Source organism: Bombina bombina, chromosome 1 (assembly GCF_027579735.1).
Source record: "Bombina bombina isolate aBomBom1 chromosome 1, aBomBom1.pri, whole genome shotgun sequence".
Lineage (NCBI taxonomy): Eukaryota > Metazoa > Chordata > Amphibia > Anura > Bombinatoridae > Bombina > Bombina bombina.
The window spans coordinates 1,556,169,889-1,556,189,487 of NC_069499.1; the positions used below are offsets into that span (position 1 = coordinate 1,556,169,889).

General features: G+C 40.5%; 1 protein-coding gene and 1 long non-coding RNA gene across 2 annotated transcripts in view; one reads left to right on the forward strand and one right to left on the reverse strand.

Moving 5' to 3' along the window:
• LOC128655774 (uncharacterized) overlaps positions 1-9,214 on the reverse strand; it is a 300,545-nt gene extending 291,331 nt beyond the window's left edge. The window contains exon 1 of the long non-coding RNA XR_008401903.1: positions 9,148-9,214. This is a non-coding gene — a long non-coding RNA (uncharacterized LOC128655774). The remainder of the gene's footprint in view (positions 1-9,147) is intronic.
• The window catches only part of QRICH2 (glutamine rich 2), a 477,139-nt gene that overhangs the window by 446,653 nt on the left and 10,887 nt on the right, over positions 1-19,599 (forward strand). The window contains exon 14 of the mRNA XM_053709330.1: positions 8,795-8,885. Within this exon, the coding sequence (XP_053565305.1) occupies positions 8,795-8,885 (91 nt within the window). The remainder of the gene's footprint in view (positions 1-8,794; positions 8,886-19,599) is intronic.

Genomic DNA, 19,599 nt, shown 5'->3' on the forward strand with positions numbered 1-19,599 from the left:
TGTAATTATTTTAACCAGGTACAATAGCTATTAAATAGTTAAGAACTATTTAATAGTTACCTAGTTAAAATAATAACAAATTTACCTGTAAAATAAATCCTAACCTAAGATATAATTAAACCTAACACTACCCTATCAATAAAATAATTAAATAAACTACCTACAATTACCTACAATTAACCTAACACTACACTATCAATAAATTAATTAAACACAATTCCTACAAATAAATACAATTAAATAAACTAGCTAAAGTACAAAAAATAAAAAAGAACTAAGTTACAGAAAATAAAAAAATATTTACAAACATAAGAAAAATATTACAACAATTTTAAACTAATTACACCTACTCTAAGCCCCCTAATAAAATAACAAAGACCCCCAAAATAAAAAATTCCCTACCCTATTCTAAATTAAAAAAGTTACAAGCTCTTTTACCTTACCAGCCCTGAACAGGGCCCTTTGCGGGGCATGCCCCAAGAATTTCAGCTCTTTTGCCTGTAAAAGAATAAATACAATACCCCCCCCCCCCCAACATTACAACCCACCACCCACATACCCCTAATCTAACCCAAACCCCCCTTAAATAAACCTAACACTAAGCCCCTGAAGATCTTCCTACCTTGTCTTCACCATACCAGGTTCACCGATCCGTCCTGAAGAGCTCCTCCGATGTCCTGATCCAAGCCCAAGCGGGGGCTGAAGAGGTCCATGATCCGGTCAAAGTCTTCATCCAAGCGGGGCAGAAGAGGATCTTCCATCCGATTGAAGTCATCATCCAGGCGGCATCTTCTATGGTCTTCCATCCGGAGCGAAGCGGCAGGATCCTGAAGACCTCCAGCGCGGAACATCCATCCGGACCGACGACTGAACGACGAATGACTGTTCCTTTAAGGGACGTCATCCAAGATGGCGTCCCTCGAATTCCGATTGGCTGATAGGATTCTATCAGCCAATCGGAATTAAGGTAGGAATTTTCTGATTGGCTGATGGAATCAGCCAATCAGAATCAAGTTCAATCCGATTGGCTGATCCAATCAGCCAATCAGATTGAGCTCGCATTCTATTGGCTGTTCCGAACAGCCAATAGAATGCAAGCTCAATCTGATTGGCTGATTGGATCGGCCAATCGGATTGAACTAGATTCTATCAGCCAATCAGATTGAGCTTGCATTCTATTGGCTGTTCGGAACAGCCAATAGAATGCGAGCTCAATCTGATTGGCTGATTGGATCAGCCAATCGGATTGAACTTGATTCTGATTGGCTGATTCCATCAGCCAATCAGAAAATTCCTACCACATACATCGGGTCAGCAAACTGTTCTCTCGTTGTCCCAACACTCGGCACTAAGTTTAGAGTCATAGCCAAGCGATGTCCAGCCTGTGAAGGGACAAGTCCTAGGAAAATCAGCGGCGGTGGAAATGCTCCATTGTTGATTTCAGGAGAGGCTCCAGCAAAGGTATGTATGGGGCTAACCAGCGTGGTGTCATTCGGCAGCACGGAGGGGGAGCAGCCCATAGGTTGTCAGCGATGCGCAATGTCCCTCATTAGTATTCACAGTCTCGGCCGCCACTCCACCGCTCCATGTCTCCGGCTCCCCCAAACCATTTTCAAGAGCTGACCAGAATACAGAACAGGTGGATGGTGGACACCCGGGCCCTGAGGCGCCACCACCCCCCTGGAACAAGGTAGATGCTTCTGTTAAGGTAGGCTGTTCTATGACACATTCCTCACCGCCACCATGCCGGTCCTGCGAAGCCGCATCAAAGGCAATTAGATATGTTGCTAGCATGCTGCATATGTCGTCGAGAATGAGTTTAGCAGCCTCCATATTGAGCGTTTGAGGTTGATGCGAATCTAGTAGGCTCGTGCAATCCTAAGTATAGGAAAGTCTTGCGGTACAGTAATGCAATGTGAATAAAGCAAATTTAGTGTAGCTTAACGACAGGACTGCAGGCGTCCCGCCGGGGGGTATAATAAAAAGGCCTGGATCTTACAACGGCTCCGGGCACTGGCGCCAATGGCGATTCTCAGAGTTGTTAGCATCAAAAGTTGTGGCTCTCAAAGTACAACACAATTCTTTTAGGCAGTTATTTGGGATGAGATGCAAAAAGGCAGATTTTGGAGTTTAGCTGAGAAAAGCTTGAGCAGCACACAGTTATGCGACCTAACATGGCCGCCGCCCGGAAGTTCCCCCCCCATTTTAAGACATTTTGACCTTACTACTGAGTTCTGTTTTTGAGTGTTACTACCTTCACAACATTTCCAAGTTTGACTACACTTAAGAATAAAGTGCATATACATTTTAGTCAAATTTGCACATGTCAAAGGGGGGGACCCTGATCTTTGGTTAAGTAAGGGGCCCCAAAATTTCTAGTGGCAGCCCTGACCAGCTGTATTATACTGATTAGCTGTAAGTCATGTAGGTCATCGCTGGTCAGCTAATCAGCAGCAGTAGTTGCACAACATCACTAGTCACCAGCTGTATTATACTCATTAGCTGTAAGTCATGTAGGTCATCACTGGTCAGCTAATCAGCAGAAGTTGCACAACATCACTAGTCACCAGCTGTATTATACTCATTAGCTGTAAGTCATGTAGGTCATCACTGGTCAGCTAATCAGCAGAAGTTGCACAACATCACTAGTCACCAGCTGTATTATACTCAAGAGCTGTAAGTCATGTAGGTCATCACTGGTCAGCTAATCAGCAGCAGAAGTTGCACAACATCACTACTCACCAGCTGTATTATACTCAAGAGCTGTAAGTCATGTAGGTCATCACTGGTCAGCTAATCAGCAGCAGAAGTTGCACAACATCACTAGTCACCAGCTGTATTATACTCAAGAGCTGTAAGTCATGTAGGTCATCACTGGTCAGCTAATCAGCAGCAATAAGTGCACAACATTGCTAGTTACCAGCTGTATTATACTGATTAGCTGTAAGTCATGTAGGTTATCACTGGTCAGCTAATCAGCAGCAGTAGTTGCCCAACATCACTAGTTGCCAGCTGTATTATACTCATTAGCTGTAAGTCATGTAGGTCATCACTGGTTAGCTAATCAGCAGTAGTAGTTGCACAATATCACTAGTCACCAGCTGTATTATACTCATTAGCTGTAAGTCATGTAGGTCATCACTGGTCAGCTATTCAGCAGCAATAAGTGCAAAACATCACTAGTCACCAGCCGTATTATATTCAAAAGCTGTAAGTCATGTAGGTCATCACTGGTCAGCTAATCAGCAGCAATAAGTGCACAACATTGCTAGTTACCAGCTCTATTGTACTCAGGAGCTGTATGTCATGTTGGTCATCTCTGGTCAGCTAATCATCATCAGTAGTTGCCCAACATCACTAGTCACCAGCTGTATTATATTCATTAGCTGTAAGTCGTGTAGGTCATCGCTGGTCAGCTAATCAGCAGCAGTAGTTGCACAACATCACTAGTGACCAGCTGAATTATACTCAGAAGCTTTAAGTTATGTAGGTCATCGCTGGTCAGCTAATCAGCAGCAGTAGTTGTACAGCACCACTAGACACCAGCTGTATAACACTCATTAGCTGTAAGTCATGTAGGTCATCTCTGGTCAGCTAATCAGCAGTAGTAGTTGCACAACATCACTAGTCACCAGCTGTATTATACTGATTAGCTGTATGTCGTGTAGGTCATCTCTGGTCAGCTAATCAGCAGTAGTAGTTGCACAACATCACTAGTCACCAGCTGTATTATACTCATTAGCTGTAAGTCGTGTAGGTCATCACTGGTCAGCTAATCAGCAGTAGTTGCACAACATCACTAGACACCAGCTGTATAACACTCATTAGCTGTAAGTCGTGTAGGTCATCGCTGGTCAGCTAATCAGCAGCAGTAGTTGTACAGCACCACTAGACACCAGCTGTATTATATTCATTAGCTGTAAGTCATGTAGGTCATCTCTGGTCAGCTAATCAGCAGTAGTAGTTGCACAACATCACTAGTCACCAGCTGTATTATATTCATTAGCTGTAAGTCGTGTAGGTCATCTCTGGTCAGCTAATCAGCAGCAGTAGTTGCACAACATCACTAGTCACCAGCTGTATTATATTCATTAGCTGTAAGTCGTGTAGGTCATCTCTGGTCAGCTAATCAGCAGTAGTAGTTGCACAACATCACTAGTCACCAGCTGTATTATACTCATTAGCTGTAAGTCATGTAGGTCATCTCTGGTCAGCTAATCAGCAGAAGTTGCACAACATCACTAGTCACCAGCTGTATTATACTTATTAGCTGTAAGTCATGTTGGTCATCTCTGGTCAGCTAATCAGCAGAAGTTGCACAACATCACTAGTCACCAGCTGTATTATACTCAGGAGCTGTAAGTCATGTAGGTCATCTCTGGTCAGCTAATCAGCAGTAGTAGTTGCACAACATCACTAGTCACCAGCTGTATTATATTCATTAGCTGTAAGTCGTGTAGGTCATCTCTGGTCAGCTAATCAGCAGTAGTAGTTGCACAACATCACTAGTCACCAGCTGTATTATACTCATTAGCTGTAAGTCATGTAGGTCATCTCTGGTCAGCTAATCAGCAGAAGTTGCACAACATCACTAGTCACCAGCTGTATTATACTCATTAGCTGTAAGTCATGTTGGTCATCTCTGGTCAGCTAATCAGCAGAAGTTGCACAACATCACTAGTCACCAGCTGTATTATACTCATTAGCTGTAAGTCATGTAGGTCATCTCTGGTCAGCTAATCAGCAGCAGTAGTTGCACAACATCACTAGTCACCAGCTGTATTATATTCATTAGCTGTAAGTCATGTAGGTCATCACTGGTCAGCTAATCAGCAGCAGTAGTTGCACAACATCACTAGTCACCAGCTGTATTATACTCATTAGCTGTAAGTCATGTAGGTCATCACTGGTCAGCTAATCAGCAGAAGTTGCACAACATCACTAGTCGCCAGCTGTATTATACTCATTAGCTGTAAGTCATGTAGGTCATCACTGGTCAGCTAATCAGCAGTAGTAGTTGCACAACATCACTAGTCACCAGCTGTATTATACTCATTAGCTGTAAGTCATGTAGGTCATCTCTGGTCAGCTAATCAGCAGAAGTTGCACAACATCACTAGTCACCAGCTGTATTATACTCATTAGCTATAAGTCATGTAGGTCATCACTGGTCAGCTAATCAGCAGAAGTTGCACAACATCACTAGTCACCAGCTGTATTATACTCAGGAGCTGTAAGTCGTGTAGGTCATCTCTAGTTAGCTAATCAGCAGTAGTAGTTGCACAACATCACTAGTCACCAGCTGTATTATATTCATTAGCTGTAAGTCATGTTGGTCATCACTGGTCAGCTAATCAGCAGTAGTAGTTGCACAACATCACTAGTCACCAGCTGTATTATATTCATTAGCTGTAAGTCATGTAGGTCATCACTGGTCAGCTAATCAGCAGTAGTAGTTGTACAACATCACTAGTCACCAGCTGTATAACACTCATTAGCTGTAAGTCATGTTGGTCATCTCTGGTCAGCTAATCAGCAGCAGTAGTTGCACAACATCACTAGTCACCAGCTGTATTATACTGATTAGCTGTATGTCGTGTAGGTCATCTCTGGTCAGCTAATCAGCAGTAGTTGCACAACATCACTAGTCACCAGCTGTATTATACTCATTAGCTGTAAGTCATGTAGGTCATCTCTGGTCAGCTAATCAGCAGTAGTAGTTGCACAACATCACTAGTCACCAGCTGTATTATACTCATTAGCTGTAAGTCATGTTGGTCATCTCTGGTCAGCTAATCAGCAGTAGTAGTTGCACAACATCACTAGTCACCAGCTGTATTATACTGATTAGCTGTATGTCGTGTAGGTCATCTCTGGTCAGCTAATCAGCAGTAGTTGCACAACATCACTAGTCACCAGCTGTATTATACTCATTAGCTGTAAGTCATGTAGGTCATCTCTGGTCAGCTAATCAACAGTAGTAGTTGCACAACATCACTAGTCACCAGCTGTATTATATTCATTAGCTGTAAGTCATGTAGGTCATCTCTGGTCAGCTAATCAACAGTAGTAGTTGCACAACATCACTAGTCACCAGCTGTATTATATTCATTAGCTGTAAGTCGTGTAGGTCATCTCTGGTCAGCTAATCAGCAGTAGTAGTTGCACAACATCACTAGTCACCAGCTGTATTATATTCATTAGCTGTAAGTCGTGTAGGTCATCTCTGGTCAGCTAATCAGCAGTAGTAGTTGCACAACATCACTAGTCACCAGCTGTATTATACTCATTAGCTGTAAGTCATGTTGGTCATCTCTGGTCAGCTAATCAGCAGAAGTTGCACAACATCACTAGTCACCAGCTGTATTATACTCATTAGCTGTAAGTCATGTTGGTCATCTCTGGTCAGCTAATCAGCAGAAGTTGCACAACATCACTAGTCACCAGCTGTATTATACTCATTAGCTGTAAGTCATGTAGGTTATCACTGGTCAGCTAATCAGCAGTAGTAGTTGCACAACATCACTAGTCACCAGCTGTATTATACTCATTAGCTGTAAGTCATGTAGGTCATCTCTGGTCAGCTAATCAGCAGTAGTAGTTGCACAACATCACTAGTCACCAGCTGTATTATATTCATTAGCTGTAAGTCGTGTAGGTCATCTCTGGTCAGCTAATCAGCAGTAGTAGTTGCACAACATCACTAGTCACCAGCTGTATTATACTCATTAGCTGTAAGTCATGTTGGTCATCTCTGGTCAGCTAATCAGCAGAAGTTGCACAACATCACTAGTCACCAGCTGTATTATACTCATTAGCTGTAAGTCATGTTGGTCATCTCTGGTCAGCTAATCAGCAGAAGTTGCACAACATCACTAGTCACCAGCTGTATTATATTCATTAGCTGTAAGTCATGTAGGTCATCTCTGGTCAGCTAATCAGCAGTAGTAGTTGCACAACATCACTAGTCACCAGCTGTATTATATTCATTAGCTGTAAGTCATGTAGGTCATCTCTGGTCAGCTAATCAGCAGTAGTAGTTGCACAACATCACTAGTCACCAGCTGTATTATACTCATTAGCTGTAAGTCATGTTGGTCATCTCTGGTCAGCTAATCAGCAGTAGTTGTACAACATCACTAGTTACCAGCTGTATTATACTCATTAGCTGTAAGTCATGTTGGTCATCTCTGGTCAGCTAATCAGCAGTAGTTGTACAACATCACTAGTCACCAGCTGTATTATACTCATTAGCTATAAGTCGTGTAGGTCATCACTGGTCAGCTATAAGTCATGTAGGTCATCACTGGTCAGCTAATCAGCAGAAGTTGCACAACATCACTAGTCACCAGCTGTATTATACTCAGGAGCTGTAAGTCGTGTAGGTCATCTCTAGTTAGCTAATCAGCAGTAGTAGTTGCACAACATCACTAGTCACCAGCTGTATTATATTCATTAGCTGTAAGTCATGGCAGAGTTCTTCCAACTTTTATCATTGCATCTTGGAAAGTAGGGCTGCAACTAACGATTATTTTCATAATCGATTAATCGGCCGATTTTTTTTTCCATTAATCGACTAATCGGATAAAAAGAGAATCAATAAATAGTTTTCTATGTTTTAAATAAAATCCACATAATGAGTGTTACAAATATAAACTTCAGACTAAAACTTTACATTAACACAACTGTTTCTTCCATTTTTAAGCAGCAGAGCACAGTTTTATAATTAAACAAAACCACAAACTGTTTGAAAAGAGGTAGAACTAGAAAAAGTTAGACTATCACTATTAATAACATTCTGTTATTCACTCTTTCAGAAACTTTGCATTGAAAAGCAAAAATCTCAACATGTCCACATGCTTCTGGCTAAGGCTGGTTCTCTGTTTGCAGCTATATTTCCTGCAGCAGAGAAAAGGCTGTTGAGGTGTATAAGTAGGGTTTGGCCAATTTCACCAAAGTGGGATATTTATCTTTGTTAGCTCTTCACCAATGCTAAGTGTTTTCTACCTTGGCAAGGGGCCTCTCAATAAAGTAACCCTTGACTTTATTCTAACATAAAAATATCTTGAATATCTATATGCAATGGTAAATAACCAGCTATAAGGTTAGGGGAAATATCTAGTCCGCTCTAAAAATATGAATATATACTTTTAAAGGTTGAATCTGGTACATATTATCACAATTTATTAAAAAAAAAAATAAAAAAAAAAAAAATCAGAAGCGCTAAGGACTGTATATCAATAACAGGACAAAGCCTTACACATTTATTTATACAGTACTTATAATCAGCAATAGCAAGCAATACGCTAATAATTGTGCAAACAGATAATAGTGCACATCAATTTAAATAACTCCCATCAATCTAGGGGCAAGGTGTGAACAACAAGCTCAGCACTATATCATGAAAAGCATAGTTCCAAATCACTAAATAACAATCCAAATGATCACTATTATATCTGGGTTGCACATAAGCCAGGGGTAGTTGTAAACGTATACTGTCCTGAAAAAGTGAAAAGTAGACGCCCTTTAGGCTAAGGACATAACCATAAAACACAATACCAAGTGCAGGAGTTCATTGGAGTGAAGGAGCTGGTGTTGTGCAAAGACCAACTAATTGCAAACCAACTAATCGATTATGACGATTAGTTGTTGCAGCTCTATTGGAAAGTGAGGTCATAATTTTTTTTTATTTTTTTTTTCTAATTTTTTTATCCATTTTCTGCCTATTTTCTTCCTCTTTTTTGCTCTCAGTTGTCCTAATCACATCTAATCTGTTTCTTTGTGCCCTTGCCAGCCACAGGAGGAAATTGCCATTTTAGGATTTGACGGTCAGATCTATAAGGGAAGGATTGATTCTCGTTTCCCACCCATTCTGATGAAGGAGAGTAAGTATTTATGATATTTACAAACACAAGACGATTGTGGTATTTACACAGACAGACTTATTACCTGTACTGTAAACACGCAGCCTTATGCGTCAATACTTACACTATGCTATGAATAATTCTAAGCAAGGGGCATTTAAAGTGAATGTCAATTTTCTATCAGCTGAAGCCTCCTACTACTTCATTTACACATATATATTCAAACCGCTGTTTTTTTGTTTGTTTTTTAATTTAACATGTATTATATATTTTGAATACTAACTTTGCTCTGATTTAGATCTGACTCATCCCAGCCGACACTTCCGTGTTATTCACAGGGTGACATATAGAGTGGTCCCAGCCTCTCTATATGTATGTCTTAAACGCGCACCCGTGGAGCTTTGCGCATGTCTTAAAATTGGATATATTTACTCTGCGCATGAGTTAAATACCGATATAATTACTCTGCACATCCATTAAAATCAATATTAAAAACGTAAAATACCCGGTCATCAGAAGGCTGTTGTGTATTGCTCAATCTCAAAATGTGTGCTATAGAGCATGCACATCCGTTCTCCATCTGTAGATTAGGTTTTCTAATGTATGCGCATAAGAAGCGCATGACGTTTCAAAAAAGGGGTTAAACGCCCCTGGGGGGAAAACAGGATTGGCAATCGTTGTCAATCAATCTCAAACAGAGGGACAATATGGCGGGCGGAGGAAGCGGGGTAGGAAAATAAAGAAAAGGTATTTTTTAAATGTTAGAATTAGAAAATGAAAAACAATTAATTAAAGTCCCCCTTATTTGTCTTCATTTATAATATGGCATTAGCGACTCCTGCTGACTTTACATTCACTTTAAAGTGAAGGTCCATTTTGATGAATTAGTGCCCGGTTTTTAATAAACCTATTAAAAACAAGGGCACTTTAATTCATCAAAATTGACATTTCACTATTTTCTTCAAAAACTTACCTTTTTATCCTGAATGCCATTCCAGCGATTCCCCTGGCCGTCGGAAGCCTCTGCAGACGTCAGAAATGATGAATCAGACTTCCTCCAATCACAGCTTCCCCCCCCCCCCGGGGGAATCTTGGCCTGATGCAACGCTGTGATTGGAGGAAGCCGGATTTGTCATTTTGGACCCGCAAAGGTGGCTTGCGAAGGGCGGAGGAAGTGCTGGAGCGGCTGCCAGGATTAAAAGGTAAGTTTTTGAAGAAAACAGTGAAATGTCAATTTTGATGAAAAACTGGGCACTAATTCATCAAAATGGACCTTCACTTTAAGTTCATATGCTTATCACAGTTTTTTTTTTCTTTGTGTGATATAAATGTTTGAGTTTAATATTCCTTCAAAAAAAAAAAAAAAAAAAAGCTTGCGGGATTCTTATTGATTTATTCAAGCAGCTCATTTTAATATGTGAACTGATTGGTGGAAATAACAACAATGTGAGGGCGTGATGTACCTGATTGGCAGTCGGTGATGCAGCATTGAGGAGAGTTCAGCTTTATTTGTGCAGCTTTGAAAGCAAAAGAGGACGTAACTAAATTCGGTGCAAAGGAAAAGCCAATATCACTTTAACCAAAGAAAAGTTTATCTCTTTGTGTCTCAAAGCTAACACCAACATTACCAGTTAGCCTATGCGGGTACCCTCAAAAAGTGGTTAAACACATAGGTAAAGTACTTTTTGCTTTAGAATGTTCCTTTAAAGTGGCATTAAACTGAAACAAAATGTAATAGGCGTATTAAAGAATACTATTTAAAAGGACATTAAAGACTAAATAAATGCTGGATATAATGATGTATTCAAATAAAAGATTAGTGTGAGACTAACATGTAGATAATATTAGTTGCCCAATAAGTGTAAAGTTTTAGCATTCATTAAAGGGATATAAACCCCTAATTTCTCTTGTAAGGTGTATCCAGTCCACGGATCATCCATTACTTGTGGGATATTCTCATTCCCAACAGGAAGTTGCAAGAGGACACCCACAGCAGAGCTTTAATATAGCTCCTCCCCTAACTGTCATACCCAGTCATTCTCTTGCAACTCTCAACAAGCAAGGACGTTGTAGGAGAGAGTGGTTAAATATAGCTAGTTTATTTTCTTCAATCAAAAGTTTGTTCTTGTTAAATAGTACCGGAGTTGTACTATTTTATCTCAGGCAGTAAATAGAAGAAGAATCTGCCTGAGGTTTCTATGATCTTAGCAGTTTGTAACTAAGATCCATTGCTATTCTCACATATGTCTGAGGGGATTACACAGATGAGGTAACTTCAGCGAGAGAATGGCGTGCAGTTTATTCTGCTATCAGGTATGTGCAGTTATAATTTTTTCTAGAGATGGAAAACACTAGAAAATACCAGATTAATGTAAGTTAAGCCTGAATACAGTGATTTAATAACGACTGGTATCATGCTTACTCCCAGGGGTAATACCCTTATGATATTTACAATATAAAACGTTTGCTGGCATGTTTAATCGTTTTTATATATGCTTTGGTGATAAAACTTTATTGGGGCCTAGTTTTTTCCACATGGCTGGCTTAAATTTTGACTAGAAACAATTTCCACTGTTGTAGTATAAAAGTTACAGTTGGTGCAGTTAAAATTACAAACTGTGACATCCAGCTTCCCTCAAAGGCCCTCTGAATGCTATAGGACATCTCTAAAGGGCCCAAAGGCTTTCCAAAGTCGTTTATTGGGGAAGGTAGGGCCACAGCTTGCTGTGGCAGTTGGTTGTGACTGTTAAAAAACGTCTATTTCGTTTTTTTGATCCGTTTTTTGAACTAAGGGGTTAATCATCCATTTGCAAGTGGGTGCAATGCTCTGTTAGCCTATTATACACACTGTAAAAATTTTGTTTGATTTACTGCATTTTTTCACTGTTTTTCAAATTCTGACAAAATTTGTTTCTCTTAAAGGCACAGTACCGTTTTTTATATTTGCTTGTTAACTTGATTTAAAGTGTTTTCCAAGCTTGCTAGTCTCATTGCTATTCTGTATAAACATGTCTGACATAGAAGAAACTCCTTGTTTATTATGTTTAAAAGCCATGGTGGAACCCCCTCTTAGAATGTGTACCAAATGTACTGATTTCATTTTATGCAATAAAGATCATTTTCTGTCTTTAAAAAATGTATCACCAGAGGAATCTGACGAGGGGGAAGTTATGCCGACTAACTTTCCCCACGTGTCAGACCCTTTGACTCCCGCTTAAGGGACTCACGCTCAAATGGCACCAAATACATCTAGGGCGCCCATAGCGTTTACTTTACAAGACATGGCGGCAGTCATGGATAATACACTGTCAGCGGTATTAGCCAGACTACCTGAACTTAGAGGTAAGCGAGATAGCTCTGGGGTGAGACAAAATGCAGAGCATACTGACGCTTTAAGAACCATGTCTGATACTGCCTCACAATATGCAGAAGCTGAGGAAAGAGAGCTTCAGTCAGTGGGTGATGTTAATGACTCAGGAAAGATACCTGATTCTAATATTTCTACATTTAAATTTAAGCTTGAACACCTCCACGTGTTACTTAGGGAGGTTTTAGCTGCTCTGAATGACTGTGATACCATTGCAGTGCCAGAGAAATTGTGTAGACTGGATAAATACTTTGCAGTGCCGTTGTGTACTGATGTTTTTCCAAATACCTAAAAGGTTTACAGAAATTATTAATAAGGAATGGGATAGACCAGGTGTGCCATTCTCTTCCCCTCCTATTTTTAGAAAAATGTTTCCAATAGACGCCACCACATGAGACTTATGGCAGACAGTCCCTAAGGTGGAGGGAGCAGTTTTTACTCTAGTAAAGCGTACTACTATCCCTGTCGAGGACAGTTGTGTTTTTTTTTTTTAGATCCAATGGATAAAAAATTAGAGGTTACCTTAAGAAAATATTTATTCAACAAGGTTTTATCCTACAGCCCCTTGCATGCATTGCCCCTGTCACTGCTGCTGCGGCGTACTGGTTTGAGTCTCTGGAAGAGGCTTTACAGGTAGTGACTCCATTGGATGACATACCGTATTTTTTGCTCCATTAGATGCACTTTTCCCCCCCTCAAAAGTAAGGGGAAATGTCTGTGCGTCTTATGGAGCGAATGCAGCCGGGTGTCAGGATTCTTTCAGCTGTTCCTAGCATCCTGTCCAAACTCCTCCCATTCCACCTTTAAAACTGATCCACGCCCTCAACCTAGTGCTTAGATAACGTCAACACCTTATTCCAAGCCTTTTCCTAAAGTTCAACCATCTATACCTATAAACTTTCTGCCTACAGTGACTTATAGTTAATTAAAGCAGCCGAGTCTCGTTACCAATTCACCTACCTCCGGTAACTAATCTCAAAACACGGCATCCTCCGAGAACGGAAACAAACGAACAGATGAGCCAACGCTGACGTCTCACACCACTCAAACGGCCGTTTGCAACACTGTTGGCGCTCTGTCTCAGCTCTAACAGGTCAGCTCCAGTGTTAATTTTGACGACAAATTTCAATTTAGTCTTAGTTTTAGTCTTTTGACTAAAATGCCATTTTAGTTTTAGTCGTATTTTAGTCATCTGAATTGTTTTAGTTTTAGTCTAGTTTTAGTCGACTGAATCTCCAGTAGATTTTAGTCGACTAAATCTCTAGTATCTACTGGAGATTTAGTCGACTAAAATCTACTGGAGATACAGAAGTGCAACTTTAAAATATAAAAAAAACAAAACTGTAAACTGTATTGGCTGTATTGCACATATTACCCAATATAAAAACTTTAACAGTTCTCTGTTAATAATTAAAACAAGTATCAAGTAACTCAACATAACAAAAAGTTTCTGCAGCTAGCACAGGCACAGCATAACTTAAATCCATACTCATGGGTTATGCTTATTTCTATAGGAAGAATCAATTGATTGTTCACAGATTCGAAACATTTTCGGCAACGAAATTATCACTGCTCTAGAACTTTGAAACAAATTATATAGTCCTGGAGTAAAGGTTTATTAACCTGATTTGATTTATGGTATTAAGGTTTGAACATGCAATACAGATTTAACAGATTTAACTGTTGTGGTATATAACATGTCTTTATTTATCTTAAAATTTAATAAAATTAAGTTTAGTAAATTTTACAAAAGAGTAGTAATTGGATAGGGATTGATTAACACCTTGCATAAAATGTTTTTGTCAGCAAATTTTGATTTAGTTTTAGTCATAGTCTTTTGACTAAAATGTCATTTTGATTTAGTTTTAGTCATAGTCTTTTGACTAAAATGTCATTTTGATTTAGTTTTAGTCATAGTCTTTTGACTAAAATGTCATTTTAGTTTTAGTCGTATTTTAGTCATCAGAATTTCTTTAGTTTTATAGTCATTTTAGTCTAGTTTTAGTCGACGAAATTAACACTGGTCAGCTCGCACTAAGCAATGTGTCTACGTCTTCTATTCTGACACTTTGCTACACTGCAGTAAGTTGATATAAGACTTTGTGCTTGCTCTTCTCCAAACTTAAGCAATGTGTGTGAAAGCTTGCGCTCCCCTAAATCATTTGCTTTTCACCTTCTACTCTGTGTGTGTTGCAGGGTTTTGCACGCATATGTGTTGTTAACCTGTTGTTAACCTGAACCCCAAGTTGGAAAGGATGAGGATGCCATACATGTTAGTTTTTACATGAGGCATATCACACACTCTCAAACACACACAAGCACTCTCACACTCTCACACACACACACATACTCTTATCACACACTCACACACATTTTTATCACACATTCTCAATCACACACAAGCTCTTTTCAGAATATTTTTTTTCTTGTTTTCCTCCTCCAAAAACTAGGTGCGTCTTATGGTCAGGTGCGTCTTATGGAGCGAAAAATACGGTACTTGGCAAACTTAGAGCACTTAAGATAGCCAATTCTTTTATTCTGATGCCATTGTTCATTTGACTAAACTAACGGCTAAGAATTCTGGTTTTGCTATACAGGCACGCAGAGCGCTATGGCTTAGATCATGGTCAGCTGACGTGACTTCAAAATCTAAGCTACTTAACATTCCCTTCAATGGGCAGACCCTATTCGGGCCTGGTTGAAGGAGATTATTGCTGATATCACTGGAGGAAAAGGTCATGCCCTTCCTCAGGACAAGTCCAAATCTAGGGCCAAACAGTCTAATTTTCGTGCCTTTCAAAACTTCAAGGCAGGTGCGGCATCAACTTCCTCTAATAATAAACAAGAGGGAACTTTTGCTCAATCCAAGACGGTCTGGAGACCAAACCTGACATGGAAAAAAGTTAAGCAGGTAAAAAAGACTGCTGCTGCCTCTAAGACAGCATGAAGGAACGGCCCCCTATCCGGGAACGGATCTAGTAGGGGGCAGACTTTCACTCTTTGTCCAGGCGTGGGCAAGAGATGTTCAGGATCCCTGGGCGTTGGAAATTATATCCCAGGGATATCTTCTGGACTTCAAAGCTTCCCCCCCAAAAGGGAGATTTCACCTTTCACAATTATCTGCACACCAGATAAAGAGAGAGGCATTCTTACACTGTGTACGAGTCCTCCTAGTTATGGGAGTGATGCATCCAGTTCCAAAGGAGGAACAGGGTTTTTACTCAAATCTGTTTGTGGTTCCCAAAAAAGAGGGAACCTTCAGACCAATTTTGGATCTAAAGATCTTAAACAAATTCCTCAAAGTTCCATCATTCAAGATGGAAACTATTCGTACCATCCTACCACTGATCCAGGAGGGTCAATATATGACTACAGTGGATCTAAAGGATGCTTATCTTCACATTCCGATACACAAAGATCATCATCGGTTTCTCAGGTTTGCCTTTTAAGACAGGCATTACCAGTTGTAGCTCTTCCCTTGGGATTAGCTACAGCCCCAAGAATCTTTACAAAGGTTCTAGGGTCACTTATGGCGGTCCTAAGGCCGCGGGGCATAGCAGTAGCCCCTTATTTAGACGACATCCTGATACAGGCGTCAAACTTCCAAATTGCAAAGTCTCATACGGACGTAGTACTGGCATTTCTGTGGTCGCATGGGTGGAAAGTGAACGAGGAAAAGAGTTCTCTATCCCCACTCACAAGAGTTTCCTTTCTAGGGACTCTGATAGATTCTGTAGAAATGAAAATTCACCTGACGGAGTCCAGGTTATCAAAGCTTCTAAATTCCTGCCGGGTTCTTCATTCCATTCCTCGCCCTTCGGTGATTCAGTGTATGGAAGTAATCGGCTTAATGGTAGCGGCAATGAACATAGTGCCGTTTGCACGCTTACATCTCAGACCGCTGCAACTATGCATGCTCAGTCAGTGGAGCGGGGATTACACAGATTTGTCCCCTCAACTGAATCTGGACCAAGAGACCAGGGATTCTCTTCTCTGGTGGCTATCTCGGGTCCATCTGTCCAAAGGTATGACCTTTCGCAGGCCAGATTGGACAATTGTTACGACAGATGCCAGCCTTCTAGGTTGGGGTGCAGTCTGGAACTCCCTGAAGGCTCAGGGATCGTGGACTCAGGAGGAGTCTCTCCTTCCATTAAATATTCTGGAACTAAGAGCGATATTCAAGGCTCTTCGGGCTTGGCCTCAGTTAGCAACTCTGAGGTACATCAGATTTCAGTCGGACATTATCACGACTGTAGCTTACATCAACCATCAAGGGGGAACGAGAAGTTCCCTAGAGATGTTAGTTTAAAAAATAATTAGCTGGGCAGAGATTCACTCTTGCCACCTATCAGCTATCCATATCCCAGGTGTAGAGCATTGGGAGGCGGATTTTCTAAGTCGTCAGACTTTTCATCCGGGAGAGTGGGAACTCCATCCGGAGGCATTTGCACAACTGATTCATCATTGGGGCAAACCAGAACTGGATCTCATGGCGTCTCGCCAGAACGCCAAGCTTCCGTGTTACGGATCCAGGTCCAGGGATCCCAAGGCGACACTGATAGATGCTCTAGCAGCGCCCTGGTCTTTCAACCTGGCTTATGTGTTTCCACCGTTTCCTCTGCTCCCTCAACTGATTGCCAAGATCAAGCAGGAGAGAGCATCTGTGATTCTGATAGCACCTGCGTGGCCACGCAGGTCCTGGTATGCAGATCTAGTGGACATGTCATCCTTTCCACCATGGTCTCTGCCTCTGAAACAGGACCTTCTACTTCAGGGTCCTTTCAACCATCCAAATCTAATTTCTCTGAGGCTGACTGCCTGGAGATTGAACGCTTGATTTTATCAAAGCGTGGCTTCTCCGAGTCAGTTATTGATACCTTAAGACAGGCACGAAAGCCTGTCACCAGGAAAATTTACCATAAGGTATGGCGTAGATATCTTTATTGGTGTGAATCCAAGGGTTACTCATGGAGAAAGGTCAGGATTGCTAGGATATTATCTTTTCTCCAAGAAGGTTTGGAAAAAGGATTGTCAGCTAGTTAAGCGTCTGGCAGATGTTCCAGACGTTCAGGCATTTTGTCAGGCTTTAGTCCACCATGGAGCTTAAACTTGGTTCTTAAGGTTCTTCAAGGAGTTCCGTTTGAACCTCTTCATTCCACAGATATCAAGCTTTTATCTTGGAAAGTTCTTTTTTTGGTAGCTATTTCCTCGGCTCGTAGAGTCTCTGAGCTATCTGCCTTACAATGTGATTCTCCTTATCTGATTTTTCATACGGATAAGGTAGTCCTGCGTACCAAACCTGGGTTCTTACCTAAGGTGGTATCTAACAAGAATATCAATCAAGAGATTGTTGTTCAGTTCCATCCTTGTGTTACACAATTTGGACGTGGTCCGTGCATTAAAGTTTTACTTACAAGCTACTAAAGATTTTCGTCAAACATCTGCTTTGTTTGTTGTCTACTACTCTGGACAGAGGAGAGGTCAAAAGGCTTCGGCAACCTCTTTTTCTTTTTGACTAAGAAGCTTAATCCGCTTAGCCTATGAGACTGCTGGATAGCAACCTCCTGAAAGGATTACAGCTCATTCCACTAGAGCTGTGGCTTCCACTTGGGCCTTTAAAAATGAGGCTTCTTTTGATCAGATTTGCAAGGCGACGACTTGGTCTTCACTTCATATTTTTTCAAAATTTTACAAATTTGATACTTTTGCTTCTTCGGAGGCTATATTTGGGAGAAAGGTTTTACGGGCAGTGGTTCCTTCCATTTAAGTTCCTGCCTTGTCCCTCCCTTCATCCGTGTACTTTAGCTTTGGTATTGGTATCCCACAAGTAATGGATGATCCGTGGACTGGATACACCTTACAAGAGAAAACACAATTTATGCTTACCTGATAAATTTATTTCTCTTGTGGTGTATCCAGTCCACGGCCCGCCCTGTCATTTTAAGGCAGGTAATTTTTAAATTTAAACTACAGTAACCACTGCACCCTATGGTTCCTCCTTTCTCGGCTTGTTTTCAGTCGAATCACTGGCTATGACAGTTAGGGGAGGAGCTATATTACAGCTCTGCTGTGGGTGTCCTCTTACAACTTCCTGTTGGGAATGAGAATATCCCACAAGTAATGGATGATCCGTGGACTGGATACACCACAAGAGAAAGAAATTTATCAGGTAAGCATAAATTGTGTTTTTTCTTTCATGATTCAGACAGAGCATGCAATTTTAAACAACTAATTTACTTCTATTATCAATGTGTCTTCGTTCTTTTGGTATCTTTTGTTGAAAAGCAGGGACGTAAGCCGTTCCATTTCTGGAGCACTATATGGCAGCAGTTTTGCAAGAATGTTATCCATTTGCAAGAGCACTAGACGGCAGCACTATTTCCTGTCATGTAGTGCTCCAGATGCCTACCTAGGTATCTCTTCAACAAAGAATGACATAAGAACGAAGCAAATTTGACGATAGAAGTAAATTGGAGACTTCTTTAAATGGTTTGCTCTATCTGAATCATAGAAGAACATTTTTGGGTTTCATATCCCTTTAAAGGGATATGCTCAACTAAACTCCCACTAAATACAGTAGAATTGCATAATTTACAAGTGCATAATAAAAAGACAATGCAATAACTCCTAATCTGAATTTCAAATAAGCAGTAGATTTTTTTTCTGGCAAATTTATTTTTTCTCCCATTTTGCAGCCCCCTATATCATGTGACAGACATCAGCCAATCACAGACTAGCATATATATATATACCCTGTGAGCCTGTGCACATGCTCAGTAGGAGGTATAGCAGTGTTACATTGTGAGTCTGCCCTTAAATCTCTAGCAGGAACTGGAAACCTCACAGTTTTTATAATTAAATTGCAGGAAAATGGCACAAAAACCATGATGAAAGAAGATTGCAGCTTGAAACATATTAACTTTTGCATTAAACATCTTGTTAAACCTATACATGTTGTTAAAACTATTGTTTTAAATGCTTACAAATATATTTGTACTTGATCTTTTGCCATCCAGTGCTTATAGAACTATAATTCAAATATAACAAACTGACTTTAAAGGGATAGACCGGTAAAAAAGGAAATGTGCATGGGTGCGTTTCAATTTGAAATCGAAGCACTTTTGTATTATACTTTCGTCAGTTATAACTGTATTTCTGCGGCATACGTAGATATCCTGTGAGGGCCTGTGCACCAGTACTCAAACACCATGCCTGCTCAGATAGTCAGCAGTGCCTTGTATGACACAGACGCAGTACACATGACCATCAGCTATCTAAGCAGACAGGGTGTTTGACTAGTGGTGCACAGGCCCTCACAGCATATGTGCGTATGCCGCAGAAATACAGTTATAACTGACGAAAGTATAA